The 12,500-nt window shown below is 43.7% G+C and overlaps 1 protein-coding gene across 1 annotated transcript in view; it reads left to right on the forward strand.

The window, feature by feature from the left end:
- Positions 1–12,500, forward strand: part of celsr1a (cadherin EGF LAG seven-pass G-type receptor 1a) — a gene marked incomplete at its 5' end in the record, with an annotated part of 145,363 nt that overhangs the window by 77,019 nt on the left and 55,844 nt on the right. Inside the window, one exon of the mRNA XM_079494179.1 lies at positions 9,312–9,469. Coding sequence (XP_079350305.1) covers positions 9,312–9,469 — 158 coding nt within the window. The remainder of the gene's footprint in view (positions 1–9,311; positions 9,470–12,500) is intronic.

The following is a 12,500-nucleotide window of genomic DNA, read 5'->3' on the forward strand; positions in this document are numbered from 1 at the left end:
GTGTGTGTGTGTGTGTGTGTGTGTGTGTGTGTGTGGGGGGGGGGGGGGGTCATTACAGACTCTGTAGCATTCAAAGATTGTGGAAGAGTTGTTTGGCTTGAGGAACTAAAGGTGGATGGAGAGGGAGTTGAAACGTAATCTGGAATGTTCATTTGATGTTGAGACTGTAAGAATGGACCCCTTGGGTCTGTTTTTTTTTTTACAATCACGCAACATTTTACCTTTTTCAACATCATCTTATGATATGCTGACCACAGGTCGGTGCCATTCCTCTGTGTATCATTCAGAAGTGCAAGCTGTTCGATAAGTACATTTCAAGCAATTGGTTTACAGTATTCAGTTTTTCCTTTAATCCACTATAACACCGGGGTCCGGGAAAGCATCAATCATGTCATTTTAGATTTTAGTGTCGGCTATTAAAAGATATCAGATGTAGCTATAGCTCGCTGGGCGGCACGGCGTACATCTGATCTGCTCTTTATGGACATTTTTGGAAATCCAGTTGAATGTGTGGGAACTGCTGATTTAGAAGGCAATATACACAGTGACGGAGATGAAGAGAGAGCCTAGGTCGGTGGTTTCCTAAACCTTTTAGCCCGTGGCCCAAAAGAGAAATTATACATTCCCCCGGGACCCAACTTATTACTGAAATTAGCAGATCCGCAAGCTCACAACACGCCGCATCGCGCCGCGTTGTGAGCTTGTAGATCGGCTATTTTTTACTACATTTGTTTTATAAATGTATGGGATTTCTTAGATTTTTCTTTTATTTATTCAAGAAATGACGTAGAAGAATCATTTAAGTTGGTATTCATTCAAACACATTCGCTTTTTGGGGAATGATTTTTGAAAATGGTTGAAATTATAATAATTAAAAAGCAAAATGTAGGAAAGAAAAATGTAAGGGACCCAAAAAATAAAAAATAAAAAATGTGTCCAGGGCCCACAAATGGGTCCCGACCCACTGTTTGGGAAACAGTGGCCTAGATCACTTACTATCGCCAACTATAAATACCTGGCGCTCCCTCCTCCACCCATGTCCTCTTATCTGTCCTCCCACCTGTCTGTACCTCCATCCGTCTCCCTGAATCACTGGGCCTTATCTCACACAATCACAGCCCTTATCAAGGCCTGCACAGTTTTACTGCCAAACATCAACATGAATCTTCATAACGACTCCACGCTGTACTGGATGAGGACCTGTTTCCTACGCTGACAGTGATAGGGCCGGGGCGATCGATATGGCTTCAAATTATGTCAGATTTTTGCCTTGATTACGATTTATGAACGATTATAAGAATATATTGTGGGGGGGGGGGGGGGGGGAGTATACATGCGACACAGTTGTGAGCTTGTACTATTTTCACAATTTCTGTACGCTACCATTGTACAATCAGCTTAGCCTGGCTAATAAGCCAGACTAATATCACACAACACTGTCGCGGTATATCAGTCTGGGCTGGCTCCACTTGGATTTCATTTCCCGGGGAACATTTTCTCTTTGACGCAATTGGTCAGAGCTACTGTCAGTCAAAGGTCTCAAGCATTGAACGTCACTGTACCAAAGCCCGCCTATATTGCATACCGTGTCCCGATTGGTCCGACCTGTTCTCTGCTGTAGGAAAGAGGCGTGCTACTGAGCCTCGCCAGACCGTAATCCGCTGGTAGGCAACTTTTTTTTGCCAACGGCTGATTCGGTCTGGTTTATTAACCAGGCTACAATCAGCTAGCTACAGGGTTAACCACTGTCTTAAACCCTAGCGCCTATTCTGGTGCAAACATTCTGTGAAAATAGAAGATCTAGGGCTCCATCTTGCGCCACCCTTATTTCTTATCCCTACACTTATTTGCCATTTTGTACTATTTTGAAAATCATTTTAAAATAGTTCAACTAGCCGATCTACATCTACACATTGTGAGCTTGTAGATCAGCTATTTGAACTATTTTAAAAGGTTTTTAAAAATATAAAAAATGGCAAATAAGTTTAGGGATAAGGGTTAAGGGGTGGCACAAGATATAGCCCCTACTGTATTTTCGCTATTGTTGGGGAAAAACTAACAAAAAACTAAACAAAAGTTATAATTCATTACTGATTTACCTATAATCTGAAGGTAAGTGGGACATATCGTCATATGTCGTTGCTGTTAGGCAGAAACCGCCTATCTCCATATTTGAACTTTGTTTGTTTGTGTTTTTTCCCGTAAATTAAAGACACTACTTGATCACACTACAGCGCCACACAAAAGCAAGTAGCAAAAGTAGCAGACCCACCCGCTGCTTCGATGCTTTTGAATTTGAATCCCGAAAAGTAACAGTTTTGGACATACAATATGAGGTTTCCACACCCGACGGAGACGGCAACACGCAGATCAATGAAAGAAGGATCTTCTCCCATGATCCCTCCAACACGGGGCTCAGCTTACCTTGACCTCTGTTGTTTGTTCGTCTGCTTTAGAAGCTGCGAGCTGACAAAGCCAATGCAGTCCACCTGTTATTCCCTGACAGACAGCAGACCAGTAACCTATATTCTTGAACACGGGATACTTCTGTCTGTTTGTAGCTCTGTGTATGTACGGCCTCGGGGAACTGTGTGTGTGTGTGTGTGCGTGTTATAGGTGTGAATAATTGACACTTCTAGGTTTACGCAGCCAGAGGGGAGGTGAGGTAATGTGGACATGAATGAGACATCTCTCTCTCGCCAGGAGGGACAGACTTTAGCCTTACTCATGAGATGGCCCAAACTCTACACTGGACACGCACGCGCACGCACGCACGCGCACGCACGCACGCACGCACGCACGCACGCACGCACGCACGCACGCACGCACGCACAGTAACACTGATATCAATTAGTTTCAATGGAGCTTTATTGGCATGAGAAAACATACATTGCCAAAGCAAAAGTGGAAGATTCAATAAAAGTGTAAACTGCTGTGTTTACACTGCAGCTTTAGAGGGAAGACCATCTTACAAAACCATGAATATTATTAATGTCATATTATGTAGACTCTTGTCGAGTGTTTCACAGTGCAGGGAGACACACGATAGTTTGTTATGGTTAGCGTTAAATGTTACTGGACGTGATCACGTTGTCACGATGAAACAATATTAACCACTTAAACCTATTATGACCGGGCTCACCCAAAGTGGGAAATGGGCCGATCTACAAGCTCACATGGCGTCCGAGTTGTGACGCGCCGTGAGCTCGTCGATCTGCTCTTTTCAACCAAATGTTAGGGTCGTTTAGGGTTCAAGTGATACTTGAGTGCTTATTTACTGTAAATTTGTAATCGTCTGCAAATAAAATTAGGGGGAAACACTGGCCTGCTTTTACAAACACGCACTCTGGTCCTCGAAATCAACAAGTGTCAGGCGATGAGAATCTCAGTGGGTGGAGAGTCATTTAGAGAGGGTGAGAGAGAGTGCGAAAGAGAGAGCTAGAGAGAGAGAGAGAGAGAGAGAGAGAGCTAGAGAGAGAGAGAGAGAGAGAGAGAGAGAGAGAGAGAGAGAGTGCGAAAGAGAGAGCTAGAGAGAGAGAGAGAGAGAGAGAGAGAGAGTGCAAAACAGAGAGCTAGAGAGAGAGAGAGAGAGAGAGAGAGAGAGTGCGAAAGAGAGAGCTAGAGAGAGAGAGAGAGAGAGAGAGAGTGCAAAACAGAGAGCTAGAGAGAGAGAGAGAGAGAGAGAGAGAGAGAGAGAGAGAGTGCAAAACAGAGAGCTAGAGAGAGAGAGAGAGAGAGAGAGAGAGAGGGAGAGAGAGTGCAAAACAGAGAGCTAGAGAGAGAGAGAATGGGATTTCCTCTGTCAAACATGAATAAAATCACAGCCTTTGAGTCACACTTCCTTTATTAAGAAAATAAAATGCTCAACCGTGTGCACCCCCGCTCGCCTCTTCCTGTTTCACGCACACACGCACGTCACGCACGCACACACACACACACACACACACACACACACACACACACACACACACACACACACACACACACACACACACACACACACACACACACACACACACACACACCTGCATACATTGGCTGGTCATTGACAGTGTCTGACATCATTGATAGTGTTTGAGCTGTTGTACAGTTTGTTTAGACTAGAGTGTAACTCAATCTGCTTCTCCTGCCTGTAGGGCTGTGTTGACAGACGTCAGCGTTAATATAGGTGTCAGAAAAGACTTAGTCAGCTAGCTGTCCATGGTCTCTGTTTTTTTGTACATGTGTGTACGTGTGTGTACGTGTGTGTACGTTAATACGTTTGTGTACGTGTGTGTGTGCGCGCTCGCTGAACAGATTTGTTGTAGAGTAAATGACGAGCAGACCCAGTATAGAGCCCTGGGGGACTCCGGAATATAGGGTATAGAGACGTCGGTCGGATCAGCAGTTATAAATGTATGTGTGCTGCACGCTTATCTGCGCGCATGTGCGTGTGTGCGTGTGTGTGTGTGTATGTGTGTATGTGTGTGTGTGTGTGTGTGTGTGTGTGTGTGTATTCTGTGTCTAAACCTCATGGGGTTAGCATTTGGATCAAGTAGTCACTGGAGACCAGGCCTTAGCTATGAACAACAACATTGTCAACGAGAGAGAGAGAGAGAGAGAGAGAGAGAGAGAGAGAGAGAGAGAGAGAGAGAGAGAGAGATGGTTGACCTAAGGCCTCTCACATAAAACATTCCTATTAAACATAGTTTTACACACACACGCATTCACGTGGAGACGGCCATGCTGTCCGCGGCAGGTGCAAAGACTTCCCGAGTCAGTCGGAACAGCAGCATCAACATCGTGTCTCTTCAGGTGGTTGCAGTCAGTCCTCCTCCTTACATAAGAAGAACGCATTCAGCCCTGTCACTCAAAACACAGCATCTCCAGACAAGACCCGCCCCCTCCTCTCTGTTGCTGTGGATTTATGATAATTATACTGCAGCCTCAGCCAACAGCGGAAGAACAGACAGAGAGAGAGAGAGAGAGAGAGAGAGAGAGAGAGAGAGAGCGACATTGCGTTCACACTGCAGGACGTTCTCGGGCTAGACGGGAAGACCGGATGCCTCTGGTTGCCGTGGGGACGCCCGGCGGCGGTGGTGGGACGGGGTGGGGGTGTGTCCGTGGTGGGGCGGGAGGGGCTAGAGCAGGTAGGCACCTGCAGACGCTTAAGGGTTGATTGGCCGGCTGCCAGAGACAGGGGTGTGGCCTTATTTTTAAATGTTAACGCCAAGACGCTAAGATTTACAGGTCACACACACACACACGCGCGTGTGCACTTGTTAAAATCTTAATTTAACTTGCCTAATGAGAGTGTGAGCGTCTACTCACGTCAGGTCACCACTTCAATGAACCCTGAGAGTGTAGGAATGCACCGTCCTGTTGGAAAATAGCAGATCTACAAGCTCACAGCGCATCTCAACGCATTGTGAGCTTGTAGATGAGAAATGCATGTAGGCCTGAAGTGTTTAATGTATGTTTTGTAATAATAATGCAAATCCACAAAGTAACTACAGGTAGTAACTAAAGATTTTCTAATAAATGTAGTGGAGTAGAAGTAGCCCACCGGTCCAAAAGTATTGGAAATTGGAAAGTACAAATACCACGAAATGTTACTTAACCCATTTTGAGCGGGAACCCCTTTTGGTGGTTACATACATTATGTTATAATTTAGCTTTTGAAAAATAGCAGATCTACAAGCTCATAGCGCGCCACCGAGTGGCGCGCTATGAACTTGTAGGTCTGCTATTTTTGAAAAATCGTTAAAATGTGCCTCAAATCTTTCAAAAAAATGTCATGATTTAGAAAACTTTTTTTTTTTAATTTCGACGTCAGGCCCGAATGGGTTAAGTGCAGTACATAAGTAAATGTACTTCGTTCCTTCAGGGTGGTGGAGTGTGTTTTGTTCATAGAGTGCTGCCAACATGGCATTGAGCCATCAGTCTGCCTGGCACCGTGCCACACGGGCACAATCTATACCAAACTTCACAGCAACAACAACAAAGAATCGGAAATGCACCGCATTGCATTTCAGATTCTTCTGCCATAGTTGACATGAATGAAGTACACTTTTACAGTATCTATTTATATCAATATTTGTAGTACTGTATAATATACAGTGACGGTAGAGTCATAGTCATTATATAAGCCATTAAAAGCAGGGAAAGCATGCCATTTTCGATTTGTCAGGTGGAAACCTCATAATGTCCAAAACTGTTACTTTTCAGGATTCAAAATTGCTCAACTAGCTCAAAACACGTCGCTTTTTTTCCCCATAACTTTATTTATAGGATTTTCAATTTTGATAGACAAACAACCCCACATATACCCCACCCTCCCCGGCTCCCTCACAAAAAGAAGAAGAAGACGAAGATGAATAAAATAAGAACAGATCAATACAATTAAAAAGGTTACCACACATCAAATGATCTATAAAACATGACAAGCAAAAATGAAAAACTTTGAAAGAAGATCGGCTACTTTTGATACTTTTGTGTGACACTATAAAGGCTATATATAGCAACATAAATTTTTCTGAAAACTGGATTTAGAAGGCCTTTTTAGACTAGGCGTAATGGTTTAATTATATCGAAAAAGAAAAAGAAAAATTGCAGCAATTTTAATGGTGGAGATTAGCCTTCGAGATGAGACGGAAAGGAGAGAGAGAAACCAACCGGTGAAGAATGGCGATGACGTTGTAATGTTGTCAGTCAGCGTGTGGAAACTCAGCCATGAAGTGTTTTTAGTACAAAGGTTGGAAAACAGGGAGTCTCCATGATAACCGATAAAACTCACTGGAAAATGTCCCCGTCCCATAAACGTCAGTCTCACTCCCTTTACCTTTGTTGTATCTCTCTTTCTCTCCGTCACCCCTCCCTGTCCTCTGTATGTCTGTCTGTCTGTCTGTCTGTCTGTCTGTCTGTCTGTCTGTCTGTCTGTCTGTCTGTCTGTCTGTCTGTCTGTCTGTCTGTCTGTCTGTCTGTCTGTCTGTCTGACTGACTGTCTACCCCCTCGTCCCTCCCCGTCCCTCTCTTTCTCTGTGTTTCCTGTCTTGCTGCGAATCTATTTCAGGCCTGCAGTGCCATCTCTATTTTTGAACGTCATAGTCACTTTTTCTATAGTTTCGGCCCTAGCCCTGTCTGTCCCTTTGTTGTGCGTCTGATTCCCCACCGGCGTCCAATTTCACTCATGTAAAACTAGACCCATTTATGCTGCCCTGATGGGGAAGGAAATAAATAATGGGTTTTAAAAGTGTTTCAACTGGTCAGCAACATGAATTATCGGCAAATAAGTATATTCACTATTTGTAAATATGTTCTTGAGGTCATTGTTTATCCCCAAAAATCCTGAAGGCTAATCTGACCTTTGGGATACACAAATAATAAGTCAATGTGTCCAAACAACGTAGTTGCTGCTCGTTGGCTTAGTAGGGCAGTATATACACTACCTGAGTTACATTAACACAGAGTTTTGTCTCAATTTCAATTTAAATGGGATTTATTGACGTGTGAAACCATACATTTAATTATTATTTACCAAAGCAAAGAATAAGTGCATGTATAGGGAATGGAAAAAGTGTGTAAACAGTGCCTGCTGTGTCACATTGCATCTTAGAAAAACTAGCTTGTGAATGAAACCACAAAGAATGTGCAGTTGTTGTTAGAAATAGCTTATATTGAAGGAAGCATGAGGTCAGCCCGTTGCTCTCCCCAGGTCGGCAGGGGGAGTGTAGAGCCCACATTAGATAATATTGACACTGGGTGAAAAAATGGGTCACACAATTGTGGGATAAAACATTTTAGGAAAAAATTATAATTAAGCTAAGAACCTAACATATGTCTAACAGTGGAATATCTATACAATAAAAATATGCGTATATACACTATAGAGTGCTATATGTCTACATAAAATGCTATCTAAATGACATAAGTTGAGCCTATTCATACGCCTGTAAGGTCGCTGAGGCTATGGCAAGTGCTACAGGCTATGGAGTCTATGGGTTTTCAGACCACGGCAGAAGATCGGGAGTGAGTCTGCAGCTCTGATTCCAATGGGAAGTGCATTCCATAGCTTTGGAGCCAGAAGGTGGAAGAGTTTGGGACGTGTGGAGCGTTGTCCCCGGCTACTTTTGATGCTTTTTATTTGCGCAAAGCCGTAGCATGATCAAGTAGGGTGTTAACCCATTTCGACCTGACGTCGAAATAAAAAAAAGTATTCTGAAAGAATATATTCAAAGATCTGTGCCGTATTTTCACGATTTTTCAAAAATAGCAGACCTACAAGCTCGTAGCGCGCCACTCGGTGGCGCGCTATGAGCTTGTAGATCTGCTATTTTTCCCGCCCAAAATGGGTTAAGTAGATATGGACTATCTCTCTCTCTCTCTCTCGCTCTCTCTCTCTCTCTCTCTCTCTCTCGCTCTGTCTGTCTGTCTGTCTGTCAGCAGAGGGTTATCTTGTGTAAACTCTCTGCCACCATCAGAGCTGGGATCTGTAGTCCTATTGTAGTTGTTTTGCGGTTCACTGCTTCACTACATTGCCCTGGGAGAGAGAGAGCGAGGAGAGAGACATTATCTGTTTATTCAGACCACCGTGGTTCTGCGTGCGGAAACTAACAAATCCTGCTCTTTTCCATGTCTGTATGGGCTGAGGACACTCTACTAGAGTCTAGTGCAGCGGTTTTCCATCTTTTTCATGTCAAGGACCCCCACATTCATCTGTATATTTGGCCGCAGACCCCCATCTGAAAATCCTTTGTGCCAGGGACCCCTGTGCAAGATTTGTGTTATTCAAACGTTAAACAAAATTACACGTTTTAACCCATTCTGGACGGGAACCCCTTTTGGTGTTTTAACTAAGCATTATGCTATATTTTAGCTATTGAAAAATAGCAGATCTACAAGCTCATACAAGCTTGTATACTGCTATTTTTGAAAAATCGTGAAAATGCGGCACACATCTTTGAATATATATATTCTTTCAGAAGACTTTTTTTTTAAATTTCCCAACATAATCTTGACATTCTGATCTAATCCTCTCAGATCAAATGTTTTGATGAATTGAACATGGTGGACCCTCTTGTAAACAAGTGTAATGCTTAATTGGGTCGTCGTCCACTCACAGTTAACAGTCTTTGTATTGAGTTTGTGCTTGAAATGTACTGTAATTCTGCAAACCGTTAATAAATATTTCAATCAATCAGATCAGATGTGTCCATGACCATCGACGGAACGACGTCCCGAGCAACATGTGGGCGACGTGGGTTGTTGACCGTGACCGTTGACCGCCGTGACCGATTTGATCTAACTTTTTTGACCCTTTTGTGTGTTTTCAGCCCAACATCGGCCGCCTGGGCATCCCGCACGGCCCGTCGGGCGAGAAGGTGGCCGTGGTGGCGGTGGACGACTGCGACATCTCCATGGCCATCCGCTTCGGCAACCAGATCGGCAACTACTCCTGCGCCGCGCAGGGAACGCAGACCGGACAGAAGAAGTAAGTTGTGTGCTAGGGCATTAAGCAACTAGTCGAGTAAATCCACTAGTCGACCCTGTTGGTACTAGTTGACTAGTTGTTTAAACTTGTTTCCCGATTTTGTAGGCCTCAAGATCAGGTAGATTATAGTTATAGTCACCAATGTACACAGTTTTTAAATGTACATATATTAATTTTTTTACGGTTAAACAACTAGTCGACTAGTGAACTAGGCAACTAGTCAACTAGTAAAAATGACTAGAAGTGAATGCCCTACTGTGTGTGTGTGTGTGTGTGTGTGGTTGACAACGTCACGCAGCTTCGTCTTATGTCTCTCCCATCCTGTTGTCTCTTCTACACTCACACGCCAGTGTTAGTTTTTGGCAGCAAATTTTCTATTTTTAGTTTAGTCATAGTCTTTGGGACTGAAACTTAATTTGGTTTTCGTCACATTTTAGTCACCTGGAATGTTTTAGTGTTCACATCATAAGATTTTAGTCGACTAAATCGACGGTTGATTTAGTCGACTAAAATGTATTTTGGCGGGCCTTGATGCAGTCGCAATGACTGATTTCACACTTGCTGAAAATAGCAGATGAAACCAAGTGTAAAATGACTTGTGTCTTATACTCTTGTCCAATAGTCTAGTTTTTATTTGTTGACGAAATTGTCAATATATTCTTTAGTTTTAGTCATCGTAGCTTCGTTTTGATTTAGTTTCCATGTAGTTCTCGCCAGTGAAAAACGGTAGTCGTCTTAGTTTTAGTCGACGAAAACAACACTGACTCACACTATCCTTAGTGTTCATTTATCCATGTGTAACCGTGTGGGAATAACCCATTATGGGCGGGAACCCTTTTTGGTGTTAACATTATGTTATGCTTTAGCTATTGAAAAATAGCAGATCTACAAGCTCATAGCGCGCCACCGAGTGGCGCGCTATGAACTTGTAAGTCTGCTATTTTTGAAAAATCGTGAAAATGTGGCACAAATCTTTGAATATATATTCTTTCAGAAGACTTTTTTTTAATTTCGACGTCAGGTCTAAATGGAATAACCAGGGGATCATAAAAGAGCTCTCTCTGTGTCTTTCTTTGATGTTTTTGAGTGTGAGCCTCTCAGCCTCTCCACCAATTAGTAGCGACACAAAACACACACACACACACACACACACACACACACACACACACACACACACACACACACACACACACACACACACACACACACACACACACACACACACACACACACACACACACACGCTGCCCCCTGTGGTGAGACTAATAGGAGAATGTGTTCCATCACGGGTGCTGCTGAATGTCAAATTGCCTGCATTACAACAAATGACACCTCCCTCCCTCCTATTATCCCGTCCCGTCCTGTCCTCCTCTCTGTGTGCCTCCTCCTCCTCCTCCTCCTCCTCCTCCTCCTCCTCCTCCTCCTCCTCCTCCACCACCACGCGTCAGATAACAACAACACCTCGACCTGCAGGAGAGATGTTGTTGTCTTCTTTCTTAACAGTAACTATTCCAAATGAGGGGGAGCTGTTAGCGAGCATGCTGGGACACATTGACTGACTGGCTGGCTGCTACTAGGAGGATTAAACACTCTGGTGAAAGATAGAGAGAGAGAGAGAGAGAGAGAGAGAGAGAGAGAGAGAGAGAGAGAGAGAGGGAGAGAGAGAGAGAGAGAGAGAGAGAGAGAGAGAGAGAGAGAGAGAGAGAGAGAGAGAGAGAGAGAGGGAGAGCTACACAGTGGCACAACATCAAAGTACAGTTAATGAGGTTACATTCTTTCAGGAACTTGTCTTAGCTCATGGCAGCCGGGAGGCACAGAGCCACACATGAAACATCCGTGTCCCCTCCACTACGTGTGCCCTACAAACACTGTTTCCCCAAACAAATGTTTAAGTAGTAGTTTCTCTGCTTATTTATCTGTTTGCTGTCACAGGCTCAAATGTTGGGGGAACCACTGCCCATTATCATGTCTGGAAAAACAGTGGTTCCCAAAACCTTTCAGGCCGTGACCTCCCACCCCGACAAGCACTTGGAGTTGTAGGCATTATTACATTTAGTTTGACTCGGTTCCACACAGATACACATGATTGTGAAAATTGCACAAGGCATTGTGAGCATGTAGATTCGGCTATTTTCACAACGTCTGCCTCTTACTTACGTAATATTTGACAATTTGGCCAATTTAAAAGTCCTTAAATTCCTTTAGAATTACTTTAGAAATGTGCAGATACAGCACGTCGAGTCTTACACATACTCTACCATTTCCACCCACACACACACCCATTGCGCGCTCGCAGACACAAATGTGTGAAGCGCTCATGTATAAACCTGTTCCACGTATAGACGGCAAAGTCTTACTTTGTTCCTTTATTTAGTCGGGACAGTGTACCGGTATATTGATGAACATTACGTTAAAAAATGCAGTGTAAAGGCCTGGGCCGTGGCTCAGCGGTCCAGGCACCTTGGCTGGTAATCCTGTCTGGCAGTGTGCCGCGGGTTCGACTCCCGATCCCGACGGCCTTCACTGCATGTCATCCCACCATCTCTCTCTCCCCATTTCCTGTCAGCCTACTGTCTGTCTCTCGATAAAAAAATGTAAAATAAAGGCGAAAGCCACAACAACAAAAAATGCAGTGTAAATATACCAGATTTAGCAAAACATGCTAATTTCCATCTGCAGTCCCCAGACATCAAACGTCAAACGATACAAACAGGACTGACATACATGCAGGTGGACGACCACTGTCTCTGTAATCCACTTGAATCCAAAGGGTTTTTGGTGGCGTAACGCTAAACCTTCTTAATGTCGTTTGTAGGACCGAGCGTGTAAATTAGCATTCTATGAACTCTTATATATTTAGCAAATGTACTAAATGTGCTACTCTGAATGTCCAGTCAAATACAGTAGGACTGTGTGTCATTGCAGTGTATAGTTATGTTTTTTTACTTGCTTCTAGCTCACTAAACGCAACGTTCTGGACTGTCCTGCTGTGATTCGCAGAACATTCCAAATGATTGACCAGCAGGGTCAT

Source organism: Electrona antarctica (genome assembly GCF_951216825.1).
Source record: "Electrona antarctica genome assembly, chromosome: 23".
In the NCBI taxonomy this organism is placed as follows: domain Eukaryota; kingdom Metazoa; phylum Chordata; class Actinopteri; order Myctophiformes; family Myctophidae; genus Electrona; species Electrona antarctica.